Genomic DNA, 27,682 nt, shown 5'->3' with positions numbered 1-27,682 from the left:
TGTGTGTGTGTGTGTGTGTGTCTATGTGTGTCTCTGTGTGTGAGCGTTTGTGTCTATGTGTATGTCTGTATATATGTTTGTGTGTGCGTGTGTGTATTCCTGTGTGTTTCTCTGAATGTATATGTGTGTACGTACATGTATGTATGTATGTATGTATGTGTACTCTTATTATCTCCTGGGCCATCAGACTGCGACATTTCCCCAGTACCCAGTTCCAACGGAGTGGCTTGTCTCACTCTGGCTGAAGGAGGCTGCACAATGCCATGGCTGCCGCATCAGGAAGTCAGTTCCTAGAAGTCACAAAACAAGATTTGACGTGAGGGGATGTTCCTAAGTGAGAATTCCCTTCTGGATAAGATACAGAAGGCTCTGTTCCTGGTGGTTCTTTGGGGGGAGGGGGTGGGGGACACACAATAGGAGGATGAGGCATGGTGAGGGGTTTTTTTGTTTTTTGTTTCCTCTAAAGACACGTATCAGTAAAACAGTGCTGAGAAAGGTGAAGAGCCGGGCCCCTATCTGGAGTCAAGGCCAGAGCGTTATCCCGCTCACCCTCTTCCGCTGCCCCACGAGGTCCTAGCCAGCGCTGATAGAGATTTTCTTCCTAAGAGTCCAGAGGGACATCTTCCCTTCCGTGCTTGAGAGAACAGCGGAGAACTGTTGTTACAGCATCTTCCATTCCACTCCTGGCAGCTGGATCAGAATGACGCCTCTGTTCCTGCTGCTCACTGGCCTCTCCACCACGGTCACCTTGGTGTCACCCGCGGGTAAGTCTCGTGTCAAGAATTTGGCACAATGTATTTTTGTGTTGCGATCTGCTTTTAGGTACCAAATGTTAAGAACCAGATGACGGGGCCTTAAATACAGCCCTATGGTTGTGTAAAACAAAAACAAAACTAAACTAAACAAAAAAACAAGCAACAGTCATTCAGCCTACACGGATATATGCCAGAGAATTTTTGTTGTGTGTTCCTTTAGCTTCCTGCCTGAGTGTCCAGGACTTCCAAGGATCTTTTTTTCTCTAAGACCCTTCTCTGAGCTAAGGGGTTCTGGGAGTATGTGTGAAGAGAAATTAGATCTCTTCCTAGGGTAAGGACTTTAGAGTTCCAACTTTAAGAATGGAAACAATATTTTGTTTCTTTTAGAAATGAGAGTAGAGCTTTTTCCTTAATGAGTAAAAGGGAGCAAATGTTCTGTCCCCATGAAGGGTACAGACCTGGATAAAACAGGTATTAAATTTGACCTTTAAAAATATGAGTGACTTTTTGCACAGACCAAGCAACTCTTAAGCTGTTTTTCTCAGGCTTGGCATAAAACTAGCCAACGAGGATCCTTCTGGGCGTTTCTGTGTAGCTCCATGTGTGACTGGCTTAGACTGGCTTCTCTGCAGTAACTTGGGCCATGCTGACACCTTTAAGTATACACATATACCTATATATATTTACATATGTGTGTGTGTATATATATATATATATACATATACATACATACATACATACATACATACATACATACATACACACACACACACACACTAAGTTTGAAGCCAGGCAAATAGTGGCACAACCTTTAATCCCAGCACTCAGGAGGTAGAAGCAGGTAGATCTTGGTGAGTTTGAGGCCAGCCTGGTCTACAGAGTGGACAGGGCTACACAGAGAAACCATGTCTTGAAAAACAGAAATCAAGTAACAACAAACAAACAAACAAACAACAACAACAACAACAACAAAAGGTTGACCCCTGAGGAGATACGGAAAGCTATGCGTATTGCAACATCCTGGATGGGGTCCTGGGACAGGGGACATTGTAGATAGAAACTAAAGCAATGTGAATGACCGTAGGCTTGAGGTAATAGTAATCAGCAGCACTTCATTGCTTGGAACACAGGAGAGAAGAGGTGGCAGGAAGAAGCAGGGGACAGGAAGCCTCTAGACACAGCAAAGGCACAGGGGCTGCAAAGACCGGGACTGGGACAGTGCACAGGGCCTCCCAGGTACACCAGCCTCCAGGATAACAAGCTAGGGACACAAATATGTCTGCTCAGGCCCCGTGGTTGGTCTTTGTGTAAGACCCAAGCTCCTAAGTGGGCCACTGAGCTTTCTAGCAGGGAGGGGGGCCTTGAGAGAAACATACAGTGCTGTTCTCTTTCAAGTCCTGAAGCTGAGGACTGTCTGAGCTAATTAGGATCAGTTTGTATAATGCCACACTGAGAGCAAAAAGAGGATTTGACACAAAATGGGCATTTTAAAAGAGGATGGAAGAATGTAATGTTAGCAAATATCCAGCAACTGTGTTTGTGTAACATCTCTTCTTCACATCACTGTTCCTCTACAACAGGAGGGCAACTGAACTTTTCAACAGTATAAGAAATGACATTTAACTTTAAGAAAAACTTTAGAAATCATGGAATAGTCATTACAGGAGTTGCTGTCAATGCCATGAAAGGTTGAGAGTCTAACATTTCTTGTAAAATTAGAGACAGGGAGATGAGTGAAATATTTCTATGAAGTTATAATCATCTGTGAAATTGTTCTGAAAGCCCTGCTTGGCTGGAGAGCCATAGCCAGGGGGGCGGAGGAGACTCCCCCCCCCCCAGGAGAAGGGAGGGAATTTGAGGACATCTCTTCAGGGAGCACTGGATTGTCAGCTGGCACTCGGCTGGGGCAGCTCAGAGGCATTTTAAAGACTTTGGAAGGAACTCACAAAACTTGAAGAGAAGGTGGCACAAGCAAGAATCTACAATTCTGCAAATGTCATTTCCAGAAAGCGCAGTGTCCTGACCACTTCTTGCCCCAGACCGTCAAGTTATTTCCCACCTGCTCTTGCCAGGCTGCAGTGTATTTCAAAGCAACTGGCGGTGTGCCTTGGGCCTTTCCCTTTCTGTGGAATGAGCTTTCCACATTCTTTATTCAGTCAGTCTTCATACTGAGGCAAGACCTGACTGCCACTTTTGCAAAGGCCTTCCCCCTTTCACACACACACACACACACACACACACACCACCACCACCACCACCACCACCACCACACCACATCACATCACATCACATCACATCACATCACATCACATCACATCACATCACATCATATCACATCACATCATATCACATCACATCACATACACACACATTTTGTTTGTCAAATCAAAATGCAAGAGTGAGGTGGATGTAGCCAGTCATTGGCATTGTGATCTGAAACATACCGTGTGTCTCTGGGTCCCCTTTCACTCCCAGCCCTAGATCCTTGTTCCGCTTACATCAGTCTGAACGAGCCCTGGAGGAACACTGACCACCAGTTCGACGAGTCCCAGAATCAACCTCTTTGCGACAACCATATGAATGGGGAGTGGTATCGCTTCACGGGGATGGCAGGAGATGCCATGCCCACCTTCTGCATACCAGAAAATCACTGTGGGACCCATGCTCCTGTCTGGCTCAATGGCAGCCACCCCCTAGAAGAGGATGGCATTGTGCAACGCCAGGCCTGTGCCAGCTTCAAAGGAAACTGCTGTCTGTGGAACGCCACGGTGGAAGTCAAGGCCTGCCCCAGAGGCTACTACGTGTATCGGCTGGCCAAGCCCACCGTCTGCTTCCACGTCTACTGTGGCCGTAAGTACCCTCCTGTGCTCCCCAGCAAGCCCACAGATGGAGTTAAAGAGAAGGGCACTGTATGAAAGTCAGTTATTGTGATGCTCATTTCTTTTATGTTTATTCATTAAAACATTACAAGATTAGAAGTGATGGATTTTTACCTTCCTGAGTATGGAAGAGCCCACAGTAATCTACTTGTGTAGAGACGACCAATGGGTGAACAGATAGATGCCCAGACATCCACACGGTATCTTTGTGCTTGCTCTTGATGCTTTTTAGACATGATATATAATGGGAAGAGGCAACTTAGTGTCAATAATACTTAGAAGTGAATTACTACATCACCAATGCCATCAAAAATCTGGGGACTTCATAAACAACCTTAACAGTAAAGCTCAAACCCAGGGCACACAGAAGCTGGTGTTCCCAGCTCCTGTGCATACTCTAGAGAGACCACAGTTGAGTATGACCTAGCTCATATGCACTGATGTGTTTAGTTTGCTGAAGTCCTCTGGTCACCATGGGTCTGAGGTCTGTAGCTGGGAATTGGTTATCTGAATGGACCAAGCTACCTATGCACAGCTGGTCTCTCTCCATTGGCGATACAGTCCCCGAGCCATGAGAAATGTCAAGAACTTGTAGCCCACACCTGCATCCATGAGACAATTCAAAAGACAGGGTCCTCTGAGACTCTCCACTCACAGAAAATAACTGTTGTCCTCCCATAGATTTCTATGACATCTGTGATGAGGATTGTCATGGCAACTGCCTGGACACCACCGAGTGCGCATGCTCTCCGGGAACCTCGCTGGGCCCAGATGGGCAGACTTGCTTTGGTAAGAACTAGTCACAGGGCAGAAATGATCCCTCAGGATCCATGAGACATCCCAGTGAATCTCTGAGCATTTGCAATTGAGCTTGTCTTTGTTGCTCACAACTGAAGCACAGGACAAGCTCATGGTGTGATCAGGGACAGTTTGGAACCACACAGTCTGCTCTTATGAAGCCATTGAAAGTGGCCAGTGTGCCTGAGGATCCAACTCTTAAGTTTACTAGATTTTAATATAAACGCTTTTTTTGATCCAGCCATTGGCAAACCAAAAATGCTTGGGACAACTCGAATGACTGAAATTTGTTTTTTGTTTTGTTTTGTTTTGTTTTACGAACTGTAAAATACAGATTAAATGTTTCTGATGAAAACTGGCCTCCATTAAGGTGTGCTGCACTCTGAAGCTCTATCACTGAGGAGGTTGAGGCAGAAGAAGAATGGTGAATTCAAATCCATCCTGAGCTACATAGGCAAGACTCTGACTCAAAAAATAAACCCACTAAGTCGGACATCCAAATTGAGATATACTATCAGGTCATTTCAAAGTCGGTTCAGGGCCCAGTGCATGGCGGCACATAGCTGAGACCCAGCACTTGGAAGATGGAAAAGAAAGATCAGGAGTACAAGGCCAGCCTCTTCTGCATAGTGCTTCTAGGCTAGCCTGGGCTACATGAGACTCGTCTTACCCACTGTTTGCTGCTTTGGCTTTCTACTGCAAACTCTAAACGTTGGCGTCCCTTATTTAGCTCATTTTTTTTTCCCCTTTGGTTTTTTTTTTTTGTTTTTTTTTTTTTTCTCTTTGGCTCTTGGGTTATTCTTTCATCACCGCCTCTAGAGCTTGCCTCTCCGTTTCCACCATGAGCTGTCTGCAGTGACTTGTGCCAAGCCCTCATCCGGCATGAGGACCTTTCTGTGGTTCTCTACCCTTCTCGCCTCCTCTGAGGATGCCCTGTCCCAGAGCAGGTTTCCAAGTGTGCCTGTAGGTCAGGTCCAATCACATCTCAGTTTGTCGACTCGAGGTCAACATCCTGAGGGGAAAGTGGACATCTATGACCTGGGGTTCTACTGCTGGCACGTGAGGGTGGTTTGTCATGCAATAACAGAAGACTATCTCCATACAGTGTTTTGCTAGATAGTTCCTTCTGCACTTTAAGCTCTTTCTGTGCTTCAAAACGAAGCAAAATCTATGACCTTGCACTGAACAATTTTTTTCATGAACTTATTGGAGAAAGAGGAATTCATAAAAACAAATAAATAAGCACACAAGAGGAACCTCATTCCCCCATTTCCTGTGGCCTTTCCCTTATTACATTTATGTATTTATTGTGCCTGCCTGCCCATGTGCCATGCCATGCATATAGAGGCCACAGAACAACTTCCAGATGTCGGTTCTCATCTTCTGCCTTGTGTGTTCCACCCAAACTCAGGCTGTCCAGTTTAGCAAAGTGCCTTTCTCTGCTGAGCCATCTTGCTAGCCCCATAGCTCTACTCTAAAGAATCTCACAAGTACCCGGACACCTTCTGCTTGGCAGCGGACAGATGAACAGAAGACAGATGAGCTAACAGCTTGATTAGGGGGGACCAGGCCCATAGTCCGGACTACGCTGGCTCATGCTCGACGGGGCAGGGGCTATCCAACAGCGTCTGGAAAGACAAGGGGGAGGGGGTGGATTCTGTCCAGGGGCTGGGGCAGGGTAAGGTTGCTCAATGGTGTGGCAGTGATGTGGTTTCTCTTCTACAGACGAAAATGAATGTGAGCACAACAACGGTGGCTGCAGCGAGATCTGTGTGAACCTCAAAAACTCACACCGCTGTGCATGCGGGGTCGGCCGCGTGCTCAGGAGTGACGGGAAGACTTGCGAAGGTGAGACTGGGTGAGGAGGGGATGCAAACCCAGCATCCAAAGGGAGCCGCTGGCTTGTTCTTTGACATTTGGGAAGCTGGCCTGGCGGTAGCGGAAAATAACAGTTTGTCAGCCTAGGATCTTGTTAAAGTGCAGAGGTAACTATGTTGCTACATAATATCTAGGTGCCAGCTACTGCTGGCCAGAAGCTGACAGTGGCAGGCAGCAGCCCAGGTTCTCAACCTTACTGGGCCTGAGACTGCCCCCCCCCCAGGCCCCACAAGGCCACTTCTGGGTGGGAAAATCTGCTTCAACAGGCTGGGATGAGACCTCAGAATTTATAATTTTAATAAATTCCATAGGCGATTCTTTTTTTTTTTTTTTGGTTTTTCCAGACAGGGTTTCTCTGTATAGCCCTGGCTGTCCTGGAACTCACTTTGTANGGCTGGCCTCGAACTCAGAAATCCGCCTGCCTCTGCCTCCCAAGTGCTGGGATTAAAGGCGTGCGCCACCACGCCTGGCTCTCCATAGACGATTCTTATTGGCTTAGAAAATTGAGAAAACACTGAGACAGAGGTGGTGGCAGCCCACGCCTTTCATTCTAACATTCCAGAGACAGAGGCAGGCGGATCTCTGTGAGTTCGGGGCCATCCTGGTCTACAGAGTGAGTTCCAGGACAGCCATGGCTACACAGAGAAACCCTGTCTCAAAAAAACAAAACAAACAAAAACAAAAAAAAGAAAGACAACTTGAGAAACTTCTTTTACATTGATTTATTTTTCCTTTGTTTTAGGGAAGATTAATGTATTTTTGGAACATTAACTGGAGTATTAAATTGCTGTCCTTATAACGAGGCTAAATTATTTTGAATTTTATGTCAGGAGTCCTCCTTAAATTATCTACTTAAAAATTTTAGGCTTACTCTATTTCATTTGTATGAGCGCTTTGCCTGCATGTATGGACATGTGGCAGATGCGTGACTGGTGTCCACAGTGGTTAGGAAACTGGAGTTACTGATGGTTGTGAGCCACCGTGTGGGTGCTGGGAGAATTGAACCCAGGTCTTCTGGGAAAGTAGCTAGGGCTCTTAACCCCTCAGCCTCCGCCTAACCCCATTAGCTACTTTTAATAGGAAAGTTGCTGTGCGCATGGCAGTAAAGCCTTACTGATGTATTGCAAGGAATTGAAAGGAAAGTATCTATCATTACTCTCTGACTTTTTAGTTGATGTAATGTTTCACATTTTTATGGGTAATGATTCAGTAATCTGCTACTGTTCCATGGGACTCCGGCTCTGTCCTCACCACAGCTCTGGCCAGTGTTAGGGCAACTCACGCCTGCTTTCACAAGTCTGAGTTGCCCTAACACCTCCTGAGAGCCTGCCATGGACAGGTAAATAGCATAGTTGTTATTATTTACAAAGGCTACCTGATTGCCCATCAGTACCGTTAAAACTGTTTATTAATAGTTATAATCTATATAAAAGAGTTCATTTTATTCTTGTCACATTCAAAATAATAAGATACCATCCCAAAGAGAAAAATTTATGAGTAGTGTCCTACAAAGTTTGCATTATTAATTCAGAGAACATTAACTGGAGTATTAAATTGCTGTCCTTATAACGAGGCTAAATTATTTTGAATTTTATTGAATAATGATGTCAGGAGTCCTCCTTAAATCTTAATAATTTTATGTAATAATTTTAGCATATTTGAATATTAATAAAATATTTTATGAAGAACAGTTGTAATTATTCATGAGCACATTATTGAGACTATTATAGTTAATATTCATATAATCTTAAAACCTAATAACCATAACTGAAAAATATTTAGCAAATGATAAAAATTTTATGTGTCTATCTAAGCAATACTTTAAGAATAGTGTTTATATTTATAACATTTAACTTTTATTAAAAGGCTAAATGTATTTGTTTCTTTAGTGCGGCTATTAAATGGTTATAGCTTTTAAAAAATTAATTATACTTTTGAATTTTTAAGTAAATTTTAATGGTTATTATATAAGTAGGAAAATAGGGAAGAGTAAAAAAATGTAAATGACCCCCAGTCATTCACGGGGTCATTTCTGCCCTGAACATTTCTTTCCACCGTCCCGAGGGGCTTAAATCCTTTAAGGCAATTTGGATTTTTTTTTTTGGACAATTTTTTGTTTTGCATTTTTTGACCTGAAAATGCCCCGTGTAGTTAGTTAGAGTTACCGCTTCATCTTACAAATATTGAAATTGCAACTTAGAGAAATGAACTGACTTAGGAAACGTCATTTTGAAGGTGACCAGCAGCAGAGTGTGCGCTAAGCCAGGTGAGGCCCAGGGGTGACCTCAGCACTGACGAGAAGTCTTCTTTTAGAAGGAAAAAACCTGCAACGTTGATTTTAACACCTTTTTTTTTTCTGAGATAGTGTCTCACTGTGTACTCTTGGCCGGCCTGCAGCTTGGTATATAGACCAAGCTGGTCTAGAATTCTCAGAGATTCACCTGCCTCTGTTTCCAGTGTGCTGGGATTAAAGGTGTGTGCCACCATCCCGGTGATTCTAACACTTCATAGCATAGTAGCATATTTTTATATTTTCTTCCATATTACTATCTATAATCTCAACTATCTCAAAACTCCACAAACTCCTTTAAAAATAGATGGCTTGGCTTGTCACAGTGATACAACCTGTGAAGACACTGTTGACAGCAATATGTGTCACTGCTGACCTGGATACACAGGTGTCCTGTGTGAGACAGACATAATGAATGGAGTAGCAGCCCCTGCCAATTTGTAGGGGGTCAGGGGATGAGGTGTGTGCCAAGCTGTCCTACAGGGATCAATAGGGACACCCTGCAGGCCTGCCTTCCTCCTTCAGCTTCCTTGGAGCCTCAGGCTATGTTTGTGTCTGTCAGTCAGCCTGGATTCACAGACAGGAGCCTAGCCTGACTGTCCTCTGAGAGGCTCCCCTCAGCAGCTGACCTGAAACAGAGGCCAAACGTTAGCCAGAGCTTGGGAAGTCTTGTGGCAGAACTGGGGGAAGAATTGAGGAACCAGGAAGGAATATTGTTTTTGATAGAAAAACAATAGAGTCAACTAACCTGGACCCTTGGGGGCTCACAGAGACTAAACCACCAACTAAAGAGCATCTAAGGGCTGGATCTAGCCCCCTTTCCCCTGACTCCCACACATAGGTAGCAGATGTGCAGCTTGGTCTACATGCAGGTCCCCCAACGCCTGGAGTGGGGGACTTACCCTGACTCTGTTTGCCTGCCTTTGGATACTGTTCCCCTAACCGAACTGCCTTGTCTGGCCTCAGTGGGACTTGAGGTGCCATAGTGGATTGGTAAGGGGTTGGGGTTCCTCATTCTCAAAGGGGAGGGGGCGGCTGTGTGAAGGGGGAATTGGGAGGAGTGAGAGGGGCTATAAGCAGGATGTAAAGTAAATAAATTAATTAATGGAAAAAAAAATATGGCTTGTCTAGGGCCGGTAAGATGTTTGAGCAGGTAAGGGTTTGACACCAAACCTGATGACCTGAGTTTGATCCCTGGGACCCACAAGCTAGAAGGAGAGAACTGAGCCCACAAGTTGTTCTCTGACCTCCACACACTGTGGTTTTGTTATATACACACACAGACAAGTATGCACAGGCTCACATGGTGGTTTTCCTGTATACACAGTTGCACAATGTACAACACACACACACACACACACACACACACACCATGTCTTTGCTATACATGCATGCACATGTTTGCATACACACACACACACACACTGTGGCTTTGCTATGCACACACATCCATGCCCACATACACACACACACATACACACACACACACACACACACACACCATAAACTTTTTAAAATATTATAGGTGGGCTTGGCTTCTAGGCAGGTAATAAAGATGAATTCATTATAACTTTAGTCTCTTACATTGCCCAAGTACTGATGTACGTATACTACATCAACTTACTGACGACCCTCTAACCTGTTTTTCCTAGCACTCTTGGGCATCAGTTTCCATCTCTCCCTGAGCATGTTAGATGATCTGAACCATTTCCTTCGATCTTCTTAGAACAGAGCACAAACCTTTGGCATAAAGACCAGTTGATAAATGCTGTGTGGACCATCCAGAATCAATCAGAACTACCCAGTTCTGCCCTTGTAGTGAAAAATAAGGAAATAAAATAACCATAGACCATCATGATCTGCAAACAGTCATGCCTATGCGTGCTAAGAAAACTTCATTTAAACACCGTGTAGCAGACTGGGATCTGACAGCCCTCAACCTAAAAGATAACGTCCAAGTCCCACAAATATCATTCTGGGGATTGAGTATGGTCATTGACATGCTGGAGTAGGGGCAGGACCTGGGGCCTTGGGAATGGTAGGCAAACACCATGACTGAGCTACTTCTCCAGCTCCCTAGCCTACCCTGGACCTTTTATATCTGATGCTGTTATTCCTAGAGAGTCTAGGAGAGGGGCCAATGATCCAACTGGTCTGCAGCAACCCTGACCCACCCAGAAGAACTTTTACTCAATCCTTTTGCATCCATCAATAGGTCTCTAAAATTTTAATGTATGTGTACATATATTATAACAGTTAAGAAATGGCTTTTGAGCCTTATACATATTTATGACCTCATTCTAATCACGAGAAAACTAGAAAGATACTCTACAAACGCCCGGAGAGCCTCAGTAACTGTGGCTGAGGACGGTGGATTATTCTTGGCAGTCACAACATTTAGTGAACATTTTTGTGGGTTTGCCTAGTCACCAGTTACCACATTAGAGCACAGGAGATTGTGTCGTGAGTTAAGAGTAATCTCTGGTGACTAATGTTGAGATTCCTGCAGAAGAGGGCTACAGGGCGACTCTCATCTTTGCCGCTTTCCTCTGCAGACATCGAAGGTTGTCACAACAACAACGGTGGCTGCAGCCATTCCTGCCTTGGGTCTGAGAAGGGCTATCAGTGTGAATGTCCCCGGGGCTTGGTGCTGTCTGAAGATAATCACACTTGCCAAGGTAGGGCAAGGGTTGAATCCCTTCTGATTCACACAAGGTCCTCCCCCCCACACACCTTTGCCTTCCCTCCTCCCAGACTGTACGATTCTTATCTTTCAGAACACTGTCCCTCTGAGCACCAAGTGTCCTCTGAGTCAGCAGTCAGGAATGGTTCAACAGAGATGCCCCTCCCCTCCCCCTCTCCCTCCCCCTCCCCCCTCTAGGGTGTGCCAGTTCAATCTGTAATTCCAGCACTTGGGTGATGGAGGCTAGAACCCTGTTTAAGAAAGCAAAGCCAACCGAAGCTACCCAGTGAGACCTTGTCTCATAAACAGACAGGAGTGGGAAAAGCTCCCTCTTTTGAAAGTCCAGAAAAGCTAGCTTTCCTTCGCTGATTGCCTGAGTTGGTCTCTGATTTCTATAGCCAACAGTGCAACTGCTGCTCGGTTAGAACTATTGACTTATTCAGCAGAATTCCAGGGCCCAAGCCTAGCTTGAATAATGATGAATGGCGAATTCTTCCCCATCGTCAATAGTGTCCTGAGAACTGCTCCCCAGTTCTTGGTGTCTGGGCTGTTAATCCGATCACCCAGCAAACATGGACCGAGCCCCAGTGTCTGATTTCTTTGTGTGTCTCCATGCTCAGATGTGTGCCCACAGATGGGACTCTGGCAGTACCCAGTGTCCTTTGGGGGTGTTTGCAGGGTGAGAGAACATGGACTTAGGAAGGCCACAGAAAAGTGACCTTTTCTTCATATGAAGTTAAAGTGGAATTTATAGTCTGAGTTTACAGTTAACTAACTGAGTAGCTCAAGGACAATTGGGAAGGCTTCCAGAGTTCGGGAACACTCTTTATGTCTGTTTAATGGGGCAGTAACTAATGTCAAAACACAGCAGCTCTGCTGGGCCATTTAATCCTATGTTAGCAGTGTCTTTCCTGTGCTTCCAGTGAATTGTGTGGGCACTAAAGTTTATTCTTAGGATGTCTCGGCCCATAGAGTCATTCCAGCCACCCTTTGGACAGGTGTTTGTTGAGCAGAAGCTTAACCACACTATTTCCTGCTCAAAAGAATATGATTTGAGGAGCATCACTAACCATTATCTCGGGAGTTAGGGATCCTGGCTGTATTCATCGACTTGCTTTGAGCCCTTTCCTGGAGAAAAGAGCCAAGAGTGCAGATTGCACGGAGCAGAAAGCATTCCCCCAGAAGCCCCCTTAGCTTTCCCCCAAGCCAGGTTTCCTGCTCTAACAGAATTCCTTTACACACAGTCCCTGTATTGTGCAAGTCCAGCGCCATTGAAGTGAGTGTCCCCCGGGAGCTGGTTGGAGGCCTGGAGCTCTTTCTGACCAACACCTCCTGCCGAGGAGTGTCCAATGGCACCCACGTCAACATTGTCTTCTCCCTCAAGACCTGCGGCACCGTGGTTGACGTAGGTTCCCTGGCAGATACTTAAGGAGTGACCAAAGCTACTTAGGGAGGTATCGGACAGAGGGTATATGGGGAGATAGGTCCACACAAGAGTCAAGTCATCTGCCCCGGGCCATGGTCCTGGAATGGTGAGGTGTGGGATGACTAATTCTGCCACCGCTGTTCATACACAACCCTGAGACACCTGGATGCAAGGTATTTTCCCACATCAATCCTAGCAGTACCAAGAGGCAGGATACAGCCTGTAGTCAGTTTAAGGCTAAGGATGAAATGATTAAAGGGGTTGGTGGATCATTTAGGACAGGTGAATGAGTCCAGACGTTGATCCAGACTGAGGTAAAAGGCTTATGTTTTTCTTATCTAAACATGTTCACACCTCCATGCTGAAACCCCAGAGGGGAATATGGAATAAATTCCTGCCTGTTAGGGATACACACAACAGTCCTGAGATGATCCGAAATGTAACTAAGAGCTAGGCTGTCTGACACACGACAGACACGGACTCTAGGAGTTCAGGAAAGGGCTGTGGCTTGAATGTGGGTAGAACTGTGTGATACACAGAAGTAAAGAGGCAACAGGCCTTTTTGATGGGGAACACAGGAACAGCAACTCAAGGGCTCTCAGTCCGTGCTAAGGTGAATGGACAGAACAGCCTGCCCTGCTTTCAAAGGCCTGACTCGTGTGCTAGGGAGAGACAGCAGGTTTGAGTCCACAAAAACTGGATGTAACTGGTTGCTCTGACCGCACAGCATGAACGATGGATGTTATACAGAGGACTGGATACAGGTCAGCGCAGAGGCCTTAGTGATCATTTGTTCATGAGTTCTGATAAAAGAATCCTAGGGCTAATACTTTGGGTGAGATACAAGGTATTTATGGAGTGAATAGGGGTTCCTCATTTAGGCGTGGACTGTTTCTATGGGTAACCTGCTGGAATAGCCCCTTAACTGGCTGGTAGCACTCCCTCTTGGCTGAGCAGAAATAGTTCTGGGGTAAATAGCTGAAACACCTCTGTACTGGTGTGGGTGCAGGTACTGGATGAATCTGCGGGTAGCTTAGCAGCAGCAGGATCTGAGTACAGACTGTCCTCTTGTGAGGGCCAGAGCTTGGGATTCACTGGTTGTTTGGAGAATGTTAAGATGAGGAGAGAGGTAACCAGAAACAATCCCACAATCTCTCTTCACCCCCGACCGACACAGGTGGTGAATGACAAAATCGTGGCCAGCAACATTGTGACGGGCCTGCCCAAGCAGACCCCTGGGAGCAGCGGGGACATCATCATTCGGACCAGCAAACTGCTGATCCCAGTGACCTGTGAGTTCCCACGCCTGTACACCATCTCAGAAGGATACGTGCCCAACCTGCGCAATGCCCCACTGGAAATCAGGAGCCGGAACCACGGCATCTTCCCCTTCACACTGGAGATTTTCAAGGACCACGAGTTCGAGGAACCGTACCGGGAAACTCTGCCCACACTCAAACTTCGAGACTCACTCTACTTTGGCATCGAGCCCCTGGTGCATGTGAGCGGCCTGGAGAGCCTGGTAGAGAGCTGCTTTGCCACGCCCACTGCGAAGATGGATGAAATCCTCAAGTACTACCTGATCCAGGATGGGTGAGTGCAGTGCTGTCTTGGCGTGTGTGTGTGTGTGTGTGTGTGTGTGTGTGTGTGCGCACACGCATGTGCGTGTGTGGTGTGTGTGCTGTGGTATATACAAATTATATATAATATTGTAATATAATATAATAATTAGATATAATATTGTATATTTTATATAATTTATATATAGTATATATAACTTATATATATGTTATTTATATATTTATATAATGGTATATATAAATAATACAATATCATATATAATTATTATATATATTTATTTTATATATAATATCATGTATATAAATTATATATATAATTTTTAAAGCAAATTTGAGGTACCATTGAATTTGGTCATAAAACAGTAGTTTTCCACTTGAAACACCTGTGGAATACCTAAGAAGAAGTTCAGTGGTCCACTAGAAATGTGTGCCAGTGTCCAGAACACACTCAGGACTACAAAGAACAAAGGATTGTCCACATGTTGCTAAGAGCAGGATTCCTAACCCTGCTCAGAGGGAAAAGCTATGTGTCAGGAGTCACAACGGAATAAGGCTGTGGAAGACACCGAGACAGCCTGTGTCGACTCCTCTCTCAAGGAGTTTGATACTGGCGCGCTGGGAATATGGCTCAGTAGGTGAAATGCCTGCCCCAAGAGAGAAGTCAGAACTTCAGATTCCTGGCACCCACTCACCCACTCACCCACCCACTCACCCACTCACCCACTCACCCACTCACCCACTCACCCACTCACCCNCACCCACTCACCCACTCACCCACTCACCCACTCACCCACTCACCCACTTACACAGTCTACCTAATCTATGAGCTCCAGGGTCAGTGAGAGACCCTGCCTCAAAAAATAAGGTGGACAGTGACGGAGGAAGACATTGCCCTGTGACTTCACAGACGCACACATGAACTCACATATACACATGCACATACCCATATGAGCACAAACAGACCTCATAGGCATAGACACAGAAATAAGAAACGAATCGGGAAGGATTGGAAAGGGAAGAAATTCTTGGTGGATGCTGGAGGAAACAATATGGAGACTTCTGTGGCAGGGCCGAAAGGTCCTGGATTGGGTTTGTAGGTATATGCTGGTGTTAGTGAACCTAACCATTCCCCTAGTTCATATCAAGATCTCTTTCTTCCTTGGCCTAAATGGCAGCTGGGACATAGCTCAGGCAGTCAGGGACTACAGTCTCCTAGATGGGGGAGGGGCATGGTGTGTGTCAGGAACATTCCTTGGCCTTGGGGCCTTCCTTCCCCTTGCTGCCCAGTTCCCTTGGAAGCTTCTAGTTCTCTCTTGCTCCTCCTCACCCCACCCCCCAGCTCTTTTCTCCCCTCACAGCTTTCAGCACCCTGTACAGTGGTTTCTGACCCTTAATTCAACAAGGTCAGCTTAGAAGCCATTTCTTACATTTGCCAGAGACGAGTCAGCTGCTGTCTCGTGCTGAGAAGTCTGCTTACGTTCTTGTTGTTTAGACTCTGGGTAAAGGACGGTCACCTTCTGTCTAGACAGTTCAAAGAAGCTCCGCTGATTCTCCCTTGACCCTTAGTACACATAAAGTAGAAAAATACATCTGTGCATATGTACGTTTATGTCTGTGTGTGACTCTGTGTGCACACACGCATGTACATGCCAGAAGATATAAAATAAGTTAGAACAGATCAAATCACACAAAAAAGGGGTCCTTAGCTTCTTAGGAGAAAATGTGTATTAATATTCAAAGCCTCAGTGTGTCAGTTACTAAGTTTTCCCCAGCTCATCATGACAGGCACCTCATAACAATGTGCCAAACTGAACTAAGATTAAGACCACAGACCCTGTGAAATGGCAGCTTGCTGTTATGTTTGGGAAAAGAGAGATGAAACCATCTGAGGCCACTTGTCACCTGAGAAACTTACACATATGTGCACAGATGGCTCCTTCGCCTCTGTACTCTCTCTGGGGGATTGTGTCCCTCCTATGTCCAGGAAATAAGTGTTAAACCAAGGAAGACCCTTCTCAGACCAACAACTGTACTAACCTAGATTTCTATGACATGTCACAGACGGAAAGACAAGCTTACTAGCCAACGGTTTCTCTGAAGAGCACATCTCGGTGCTTCTAATTACCCAGAGCCCTTAACCAAGCAGGGATGCTGTGCTCTCTGAGGTCCCATGAATGGAGGATAGGCAGACATCCTACTTAGCCCTGCCCGATGAGGTCTGACGATGCCTTTGCCAGGAGAGGAAGCCGTTGACGTCTCACAAGGCTGGCATACAGCCCAGCACACTCCACCTACTTCACCTCTCCTTGGGCCAAATGCCTTGGCTGGGAGCGTCTGCTGCCTCTGTGGAAGCCATCAGGCCTGACACGCTGTCTATCCTACTTTTAGCTGTGTTTCCGATGACTCAGTAAAGCAGTACTCATCCAGGGACCACCTAGCAAAACACTTCCAAGCCCCCGTCTTCAAGTTTGTGGGCAAAGACCACAAGGTAAGCCGGACACCTTTGTCCCACAACCCCGTGCCTGAGCTTTCCTTCGTATTGCCCTGGTGCACTAGCATTTTAAGAGCCCTTGGTTAGCTTCTGCACAACCTCTGGGAGAGTATAGTTAAAGTGGCCGTTGAGAAACTCAGGGTTCACACACATTACAATTGCCTGCCCCTCGCCACACCCACATAAAGTGGCCGTGCACAGAGAATGTCATAGGACCCTAATTTGGAATCTTTGTGGGCAGATTAGCGTGAAAAGCCAGTGTTGCCGTCAGTTCAACAAAGGATTTAGACAGGAATCTCATGGAAAGACAGCCCAGGAATGGGGAGAGGGTAGAACCCAGAATGCTAATCATAGAACTTCGTAATATGGAGTGTCCTACATGGAATGTATGGGAAACTGCAAATTATGAGGCCTTCTAAGTCATAGGAAGTGAGCAACAACAGCGTGAACTGATATATATTTTTAAATTAAGTTACGTAGCAGTATGCCACAATCATTAACTCGGCACATGATTTTTGTCTAAATACACTTTTGGCAATCTCACAGATTATGTTTTATAGCATGCTTTTAAGAGGGCAGAAGGGGGGCCTCAAATAAACACAGCCAGGGAGTCACACTGGATCAGTTTAATGGACCATTAAGCCGTCTTTAAAATTATGAAGATGAGAAAAGCAGGAGCGAAGAAAGTGTCCTAACAGGGTGTGTACACAGGGGTCAAGGTGACAAGAGGCTGTCCCAAGAGGCTGTCCCAAGAGGCTGTGGGTGACAAGATGGATCCCTTTTGCTGCTGTTGGCAGTGTTGAAACACAGCTCAGGTCAAGCTTCACAGAGCAGCGCTCTTTCCCACAATGCCTCTAAGTGACCTTTGCAGCCATTTTGTTATTCCAAAACTCCAGCTGAGTAACTGATCCTGGCCTAACAGACCCTTCTGGAAAAGACTTCTTTACCAGCGCTGAGCCCCAGAGCTCCTCCCAGTTCAGAGAACTGAAATGCTAAGGCACAGGACACGGCTTCCCTAAGGTCTCTTCTGCGCATGTCTGAGTTATGGCGCTAGGTTTTGAGGTCATCCACGTGACTCTGTTCCATGTGGCCACATTTCTAAATGTGTGGACTGGGCAATTTCCTTATCCTAAGCCTCTGTTTCTTGTCCATAAATACAAGATTGTCATTGTCACCTCTAGTTGGTGTTTGTGAATTGAGAGGTACTGTGTTGGCTCTCCGCTGTCACTTACAGTGACAGTTGACCGCCCTTATCCCTTCAGGAGGTATTTCTACACTGCCGAGTCCTTGTGTGTGGGGTGCTGGATGAGCGTTCCCGCTGTGCCCAGGGGTGCCACCGGCGAGTGCGTCGTGAGGTGCGTGAGGACGAGGACTCTGCTGGGCTGCAGAGCCAGACACTGACAGGCGGCCCCATCACCATTGACTGGGAGGACTAGTTCCTGCTTCCTTGCTTCCAGCCGTCCTCTCCTCTAGAATGACTTCCTGTGTCCTCAGAGACCATCAAAGAACCTCCTAAGACAGCTGGCTTCTTTAAATCATGTACTGTGAGTTTAGACAACCCCGCCCCATGAAAGAACCGGCTGGCTGATTTTGTCCCTGGGTTCGTCCAAGTCACAGCACTGCTGGCCCATGTGGCCTCGGTGGGCCTCAGCTTCTGGATTCAAAGATCTGCATTTCTCCTCAGGGAAGGACACCTCCCTCATTTTCTCTGTTCCTTTCTTACAATGAAATACCTCGTTTGTGGTGTAACAGGGCCACTAATGTAAGGAGCTGGGAATGATATTCCAAGTCAAAAACCTAAAATAATGAATGACTAAGAATATAACTCATGATCTCCTAGATATCTAATAATTATGACATAAAATCTCAACCCCAGTATAGAGTATTTAAAAGGGATTTGAAAGTCTATCAATAAAATAATGTGTAAGAGGAAAGAAACACAATAGGATGAACATCGAATAGTAATTTTTAGTGTTCTCATATTGCCTCGAGTGAAATGTTTTCACCTAAAAATAAATTCATCAGGGCACTGGTTGCTCTTGTGGAGGACCCGGGTTCAATTCTCAGCACCCTCATGGTGGCTCACAACTGTCTGTAACTTCGTCCAGGGATCCAATGGCCACTTCTGAACTCCCCAGGCACCAGACATGCATATGCTGCATAAACACACATGCAGGCAAAACACTCATACATCTAAGTAAAATAAATTAATTTTTTAAGTTATCAGAATGCACATAAGTAGTCCAATGGCTATACTATAAGCAAAACTAAATTTTGGTCCCAAATGCCCTGAATATTCGTATTCTGTGCCCTGGGTTAGATAAGACAATAGGAAAAGGTATAAAATTATATCATACTCTTACTTTGCAGGTGCTCAATAAATTTTATTGAAATAAATATCATAAACCATAAAGAAAATGTTATCTGCAGTGGATTCAGTTCCTAGATACTCCAATTAACTCCTGACTTTACATGTGATCAACTGGGGTCTCTTTTTCCTTCTCAAAATGGCGGCAACAAACAGTTCCGTTTTGAGTTTTCTTTTGGGGGCAGGGGTCTCTTTAATTGCCGTGAGGGATGGTAGGCAATTCTGATTCAACTTAATGAAATTAGGAAAGGAAATAGAAGGAGTGGGAAATTTGGGTCAGAAATTAACAATGTTTCTCTATGAATAGTCAAAGGTAACTGTTTTAAACATTGGGGCATTTCAGTCTTTGTCATAATCTCTCTCTCTCTCTCTCTCTCTCTCTCTCTCTCTCTCTCTCTCATATGACAGGGTGAGAGCAGCTTTAAACAAATGTAAAAGTGAGTGTGCTGTGTTCAGAAAGGCTGTACAAAACAGCAGGCCTTGGACTGAATCATAGTAACAGGCAGGCTAATTATAATCGTTGGCTAATTATAATCCACATTGGTGGCCTGCTTGGGGCGACAGAACATCTGCAGAGTATCGGAAGTGGCCCGGGCACCGCCCACAGAGTCTTGACTGGCTTTGTTTAATGGGTCCACAGGTATTCCTAATGCACAGTCTGTGCTGAGAGCCACAATTGAGGGGATGGCCTGTCACTCCCAAGCATACCTCCTACCCCTAACCAGACACATCTCAGATCTGCAAATGACTCTCACAGAGCTTGAAGTCTGAGTGGACCCACGGGGACAGGCCACTGGAGGGAGAAATGGAAGCTCAGGGACCCTAATTCCATCTGACCTTCATCAGACAAGCCTCTGCTCCCCAGTGAGGAATCTCATGGGTAGAACTTGCCTACCGGCCTGGATGCTGTCCTCCTTAAGTGAGATAGAACTATAGATGAGAATGGAATTCATTCATCTCTCTTAGAGTTTTCTAAAAAGTGTGTTTTATTAAATGTGAGGTGTCAACTGGCAACTGAAACATGGGCCCGAGAAAAGTCATTATCTCCCAAATGTTTGGGCTTCCCCAGATTTCGCTTATGACTGTCATGACCAGATCTAGGAATAACAGGATCTACGTGTAGCGGTCCTTCAGCTAAGAACTGAATTTCCAGGCACACGGTTCTCGACCGGGGACAGCGAACAGTCTTCAGATTCTGCGTGCCTTTTTCTTAACTTTCCTCAAAGGACAACTTTCCTGCTGCTTCCCTTCTCCAGCTCGTGATCTCCGAAGGGTTTGAAGAAAGGATGGCTCTCGTGCCACACAGCCATCTTTGAAACAGCCCCGATGTGCCTCGAAGCCTGGAAGAGCTGCCTCCTCTTCATAACTCTTCTTTTTCCTCCTCTGCACAGATGCAGGCTGCCCGCTGACTGTTCATAAAGGGTCGGCAGCCCAAGGTCCACACGGTGTTGAACACGGTATCAGCCAGAGAATCACAGGCTGCTTGAGAAAGATGAATAGACACGTAAAGACCCAGCACAGACCACCCCAGAAGCCAGCGAGGCAGGGTATTTCCAGGGTGAGGAGCAGAGGGGTGGCAGAGACAGGGAGCATAGAGTTAAAAGAACCGGCATGTCTTCAAGTGGGGTACCTTCAGAGAAGCCCCCCCCTAGTCCAATCAAGCAGATACACTCTCTGGCACCTCACTTTTGTGGCACCCCCCAGGGGAAAATCATTAGAAACCCCACACTATCATGATTTCAGAATACTCGTTTAGATTATACTGCCGCGTTTCCCTGATCAACCATGGGGTGCACAGTAATTTATTGATGGAAGGAAGATGTGTGAGAGATAAGTAATCAGCTTTCCTCTAGGGTACCAGAGATAAACAGATAAAACACATCATCCCAACTCAGGGACCTCCTGGCTTGGACCAAGAGATGGAGCAAACAAATGGGACAATAGCTAATTATACTACACCATAGTGACAGGAGCCACAAGGTGGCTGGGAACTCATGGAAAGTTTTCCTGTCCCTTGGGAGAAGGGGCTCTGAGGGAGGACTGGGCAGGGAAAGACATGGTATAACAGATACCATGGACACGCCAGAACATTTAAACAACCTGGAGGAAATATAAATTCTCCACTGAACTGACTCAATGGAATCGAAAATGAAAACTGAGGACTAGTCACTAAAAAAGTGCATCTGCCAAAGAGATCCATTGCCTGGTGGTTTCAAGAAATATTTGCTATTCGTAGCAATCCCTTCTAAATGCTTCCAAAACCTAGGACTGTATCTATTCCATTGTATGTGGTCAGTAGTATTCTGGTAACAAAATCAGGCAGAGAAACCAGACAGACAGAAAACCACTGATAGATATCTCTCATGACTAAATGCAATATCTTCAACAGATACTAGTCAATTAGACTCATACCCGTGACCAAGTGGGGCTTATCCTAAGAATTCAAGCTGGTTTAACACACTGAGCTCAGTATAGTATATCCCCTACCAATAGAGTAAAAGTCACACACCACATACAGCAGACATTTCCGTGATAGAAACACTCAGCAATGCAGGAGGAGGACTTCCACACCTGACACGGAGCACCTAGGAAGACTCAGGGCCAGTTCTCATGCTCAGAGCTAAGCTGATACCTCTTCCCTACAGAACAGGAAGAAGATATACAAGGATAGATAGTCATAACACTTCCATCGCATGGGTATTTAAGGTTCTATCCAGAAAAGTAAAGCAAAAAGAAGGCATTCAGACCCCAATGGAAAGGACGTGCTGATGGCATTGTGTGAAAGACTAAGCTGTGCACTGAAAACTAATACATGAGTCCAGCCAGATCAAAGAATAAACCAATAGGTGGAAATCAATCATCTCTCTGCACAGCATCAATAAGTCACCTGCCAAGCCAATTAAAATGGTCGGAGGAAGGGATCAATGGGAACAGTACAAACCAGCCTGAGTTTGATCCTGGGAGCCCATGTACAAAACTGGAGTTAGGGGCTGGAGAGATGTCCCAGCTGCTTCAAGGCTAGGCTCACAATCAAAAGTTGCAGTCGGAAGTGGTGGCTCACACCTTTGAGCCCAGCGCTGGAGCCAGAGCCAGGAGGATCCCTGAGTTTGAGGCCAGCCTGGCCTACATAGTGAGTCCCAGACCAGCCAAGGCTATTCAGTGAGATGCTGTCTCTAGTAAACAAGAACAAAAGCAGAAGCTGGGCCCAGCGGCTTAGAGGTGTTATCTCAGCATCTCTATAACGAGATGGGAGGTGGGGCCAGGAGGAGTGGTGGGGAGATCAACACTAAAGAGTTGTCCCTTGACCTCCACATGCGCTCTATCCTAAACACACTTGCAAAAACTGAAGCAAAATTTAAAAAAGAAAATGAAGAGAACAGTTCCATTTACTATAATATCAAAAAGGAAAAAAACAAAACAAACAAACAACAAACCAAACCCTTGCAAGGCCTATGCTATGACAATGATAACTGTCTTAGTCAGGGTTTCTATTCCTGCACAAACATCATGACCAAGAAGCAAGTTGGGGAGGAAAGGGTTTATTCAGCTTACAACTTCCATACTGCTGTTCATCACCAAGGAAGTCAGGACTGGAACTCACACAGGGCAGGAAGCAGGAGCTGATGCAGAGGCCATGGAGGGATGTTCTTTACTGGCTTGCCTCCACTGGCTTGCTCAGCCTGCTCTCTTATAGAATCCAAGACTACCAGCCCAGAGATGGTACCACCCACAAGGGGCCCTCCCCTCCTTGGTCACTAATTGAGAAAATGCCTTACAGCTGGATCTCATGGAGGCATTTCCCCAACTGAAGCTCCTTTCTCTGTGATAACTCCAGCTGTGTCAAGTTGACACAAAACCAGCCAGTACAATAACACATGGAGTGGGGGAGGGGGATGAATGGAGATACAAACAAAAAGAAAGGCATTCATGTGCTTGGACTGGGAGACATAATTTTGCTAGAATTTATCCACAGATTCATCCGCAACTCTGAGAACGACAGCTGGCATTTAATGCAGAAATTAAGAAGCCGATCTTAAAATTCCATAGAAATGGCAGGAATCTAGAGTGTCCAGAGAGATCTTCACAAAGAACAAGACTCAAGGGCACATCTCAGCTTGCAGATCTACAGCAGTGCTTTGGTGATGGGACGTGGGGTGCTGGTGCAAGCCAGTGTGACAGAAGAGGGTCAAAAGTCAGAGGCACTGCTTATACTTTACAGCTTAATGTGAGAATGGCTCTTTCAACATCACAGTTAAATCATTGGATATCCACACAAAGAGGTTGGACCCATCCTTATACCGTGTATAAATAATTGCCAAGATGGACCATAAACCTAAACCAAGAGCTAGGATCACAAAAGTCTTAGAAGAAAAGATGAGTAGATACTTTAGGGTTTGGTCTGGTTAAGCCTTTACTACACATGACAGCAAAAAGACCATTGATGGAAAAAAGCAGATTTCACTTCATCAAAATTTAAGCTCAAAAAAATAAGCACTCAGTGGAAGCTGCTGTGGTGGGGTCCACCAGTAGTAACCCAGACCAGAGGCTGAGGCAGGAGGGTCTGGAAGTTTGACATCATTCTGGGCTACACAGAGACCTCAAAGGGGTGTGTGTGTGTGTGTGTGTGTGTATACTTGTAAATCAAAGTCTGATGAGGGACTAGAAAGGCTCTCCTGACTCAATGACTAAAAGAAAAATTTTAAAAGGAGCAATAAACCTGGATAGATACTTTATATGTCATATATATATGCATTTATATGTCCAACATCATCAGTTATCAGGGGGATACTTAGGATCTGTAACAAAAACAATAATGAATGTTGACAAGGATGTGAAGAATCTGGGGCCTTGGAGAATATAAAATGGTGTGGCTGTTTAGAAAAACATTCTGTAAGATTATCAAACAGCTCAATACATGTTGCATATAATTCAGCAATTTCTCATTTATATATGCGTGTGCGCGCGCACACACACACACACACACACACGAGCGAATACACACACACACACACACACACACACACACACACACGAAAACATGGTTCCTGCAGACGCTCATCTGCCAGTGTTCAGGTAGCAGCACTAACGGCAAAGCCAAGCCCAGTTCCCCCTGATGGGCAGATGAAGATGGCCTGAGAAGGGATACAAAGGACTAGTTTTCAGCACTAAACAGGAATGACCTTCTGACACGTTCCACAGCATAGATAAATGAAAGAAGTTGGTCACAGAAACCCAAGTATTTTGATTCTATTGTATAAAAATTCCAGAAGAGGCAAATCAATAGAGGTGGAAATTAGTTTCCCAAATGGACTGAGCATGGGTGAGGGTGGAGGTGTCTGAAGGAAATGGCTATAGGGTTTCTTTGGAAGATAAGGAACATGAAGTTGATGGTATAGCTCTGTAGACATATTACTAGTAGTGAGTTAAATAATCCACAAATTAAATCTCTAATACACTGTCTTTTTTTTTTCTTTTTGGTTTTGGTTTTTCAAGACAGGGTTTCTCTGTATAGTCCTGGCTGACCTGGAAATCGCGCTGTAGACCAGGCTGGCCTTGAACTCAGATTCACCTGCCTCTGCCTCCCAAGTGCTGGTATTAAAGGTATGCGCCACCACTGCTCAGCCTCAAATACACTCACTGTCTTAGTGCCACCAACACATTCTCAGAATGTTCTTCACGGATGGAGCTTTAGAGTGGAAAGCCCAGGCCTTCAACCCAGATAGATTTCAGTGTGGGAGTCTAGAGAGAGACCAGGACGGCTGAAATGGTGCTAAGGAGCTGGCCTAGGGCTGACTTAGACAGAGCTGTGCATGGAGAACTCTGGGGCTTGTTTCTAGTCTCTAGAGAAGACAAACTATTCAGTGGCTTCAACTGCAGGCGAAGGTGGTCAGATTTAGGTAATATTAAAATAGAGCTGGTCCCAGTGGATGGCCCTCAGTTGATGGAACATAAAATCAGAATGTTGCAGTAACCTGGCCATTAAGAGAGCAATGAGATATTTAGGAAGAAAAATCAATAGGACATTGGCCTAGAGCCATTCCCTGATCCGAGCCTACATCAATGACAGCTCTTTCTACCCCTTGTGGCCACAGGTTAGAGAAGATCTTGCTTTTACAAGGCCCAGTTAATGTTCTGTATCCCGGGCCCTCACACATTCACACGAAGACTTATTTTCTAGACCCTGTTCTGCGAACTTCATCGAAGACTGTCCCCACAGTTGCTATCTCTGTGTCTCAGAGGAGCCCGAGTCTCAGCCTTTCCCATCTGGAAACTTTGAACATTAACAGCAGGTTATCATGTTCTGACTTCCGAAGTAGAGCGATGAAAACTTTTGAACAGTCAATTAGGAAAAAAGAAAAGAACCAAGCTAGAGCTGGAAGCCGAGGAGTTAGGCAGTGCTTCAAAAGCAGTTATCTGGAGGAACACAGAGAGCTGCGCACACACAGAAGAGAATTTCTAAAGTCCCTGCCCAAGCTAAGCACGAACTATGAAAACAGAGCGTTAGCCAAACCACATGGTCCTATATAGAAGGACTACTGAGTGGAAAAATGGTTAGCAGGGGCATGGACTCTTTCTCTCCAGTCTTAAAGGGCAGGTTTTTTATTCTCCGGGAAGCATTGCTGCAGGGTGGGTCCCAGCAGCTCGTGGCTAGCAAGATCTTCCATGAAGAATGCCTAGCCTTTCCCTCCACCTTTCCTGCAAGCTCCAACCCTCTCTCCAGTCAAGGGGACCCTGGCTCCCTGTCACCAGGAAGTGTCCTTAAGAGACTTACCTTCCACGTTGGAGACGAAGCCCAGGCTCCGCTTGAGGTCAGAGCAGATTGAGTGGAGGCACCATCGGAATTTCGCATCGCAGCGGTATTTGTTGGCACCGCAGGTGTCGTAGCAGACGTCCAGCTGGTTGCAACACTTGGTCATTGCTGGGATGCCCAGGTCCATCTGGGAAAGTGAAGCAGGAGAGTATGCCACATAAGAGCGGGGACCTGAGGCAACCCTGCCCACCTCACTTTGAACTAGTGTGTGCCACGTACTAGATCAGTCCGGAGATGCCAAGGACTCGGGAAAAGCTGCTCCAAGTCACAGGATGCTGATTTTAACGTTGTTATTAGCTTTCTAAGTGATGCTAGCCTATTTTTTTTCATCTTTCCTTTTGTGATATTAGTTATTTTCAAATCCACAGCCATGTGTGGTGATACAAAACAGAAATTAGAGGGACAGTCCAGAGGGCAGAACACCAGGAAATTCAAACTTGGTTAAAACGTAACATTGGTCTGAGAGTCTATTGAAGTAAAAAAGTGAATTGAAAGTGGCTCGGCTGGGAGAGGGCTTGCCTAGTGTGCGTGAGGTTTTATCCTCAGAACTGCAGAGACTAGGCCTGGCAGCACATGCCTGTATCCCAGCATTCGGGAGGCAGAGGCAGGACAGCCAGAAGGTAAAGGCCAGCCTTGGCTACATTTCAAGCCTGGGCTATATGAGACTGTGTCTTTAAAGGAGGAGGAGGACTGGGAGGAGGGAGAGGAGAGGGAGGGCAAGGAGGAGGAGGAAGATGAAATAAAATCAAAGTAGATCAGAGCACTAAAAGAGAATGATCAGGCTAACAAGTCAATTTATTTAATGTGTCAAAGATTTTAGCAGGAAATGTACGCACCTACCTATGCGTGCGAGCACGTATGCACATGGAAGAAGCTTTGCGCGCCTTAGAATCCAGCTCACTGGCTGTACCTGAGGCACCAAATTTGAGCCTTGGCACCACAAAATGAAACTTATTTGCCAAATTGGTAAATAGCTTTGCCTTCCAAGTTAGAGTTAACACATAATCCAGAGCAAGACAGAGATGGTTTTAAAAACAAAAAACATGGATAGATGCACACACTCAGTAGTGCACTCAGTGTTGCAAGAGTGCACTCAGTGGTGCATGAGTGCACTCAGTGTTGCATGAGTGCATTCAGTGGTGCAAGAGTGCACTCAGTGGTGCATGAGTGCACTCAGTGGTGCATGAGTGCATTCAGTGGTGCATGAGTGCACTCAGTGTTGCATGAGTGCACTCAGTGGTGCATGAGTGCACTCAGTGGTGCATGAGTGCACTCAGTGGTGCAAGAGTGCACTCAGTGGTGCATGAGTGCACTCAGTGGTGCATGAGTGCACTCAGTGGTGCATGAGTGCACTCAGTGGTGCATGAGTGCACTCAGTGGTGCATGAGTGCATTCAGTGGTGGAAGAGTGCATTCAGTGGTACATGAGTACATTCAGTGGTGCATGAGTGCATTCAGAAAGCATGAGTGCATTCAGTGGTGCATGAGTACATTCAGTGGTACATGAGTACATTCAGTGGTGCATGAGTGCATTCAGTGGTGCATGAGTGCATTCAGTGGTGCATGAGTACATTCAGTGGTACATGAGTACATTCAGTGGTGCATGAGTGCATTCAGTGGTGCACGAGTGCACTCAGTGGTGCATGAGTGCACTCAGTGGTGCAAGAGTGCATTCAGTGGTGCATGAGTGCATTCAGTGGTGCATGAGTGCATTCAGTGGTGCA

At 45.7% G+C, this 27,682-nt stretch overlaps 2 protein-coding genes across 3 annotated transcripts in view; one reads left to right on the top strand and one right to left on the bottom strand.

Annotated features, from left to right (window-relative positions):
* The first annotated feature begins 616 nt into the window (after positions 1 to 616).
* Positions 617 to 18,714, top strand: Oit3 (oncoprotein induced transcript 3). Its single transcript, XM_021205340.1, has 9 exons — positions 617 to 764; positions 3,231 to 3,605; positions 4,316 to 4,423; positions 6,158 to 6,280; positions 11,156 to 11,278; positions 12,528 to 12,688; positions 13,887 to 14,302; positions 16,678 to 16,777; positions 18,043 to 18,714. Exons 1-9 carry the CDS (start codon positions 701 to 703, stop codon positions 18,214 to 18,216), a joined length of 1,644 nt encoding a protein of 547 aa, XP_021060999.1. The 5' UTR covers positions 617 to 700; the 3' UTR covers positions 18,217 to 18,714.
* A 437-nt stretch (positions 18,715 to 19,151) lies between these two features.
* Pla2g12b (phospholipase A2 group XIIB) overlaps positions 19,152 to 27,682 on the bottom strand; it is a 22,740-nt gene continuing 14,209 nt past the window's right edge. The window contains exons 3-4 of one of the 2 annotated variants that reach the window (XM_029542331.1): positions 25,921 to 26,086; positions 19,152 to 20,627 (exon numbers count right to left, since the gene is read on the bottom strand). In XM_029542331.1, coding sequence (XP_029398191.1) covers positions 20,509 to 20,627; positions 25,921 to 26,086 — 285 coding nt within the window. In that variant the 3' untranslated portion in view covers positions 19,152 to 20,508. Of the gene's footprint in view, positions 20,631 to 25,920; positions 26,087 to 27,682 lie in introns of both variants that reach the window. The other variant, XM_021205726.2, reaches the window with a different exon arrangement.

This window comes from Mus pahari, chromosome 9 (assembly GCF_900095145.1).
Source record: "Mus pahari chromosome 9, PAHARI_EIJ_v1.1, whole genome shotgun sequence".
NCBI lineage: Eukaryota > Metazoa > Chordata > Mammalia > Rodentia > Muridae > Mus > Mus pahari.
The sequence above is the reverse complement of the archived record's forward strand: the minus strand, read 5'-3'. Positions and strand labels throughout refer to the sequence as shown.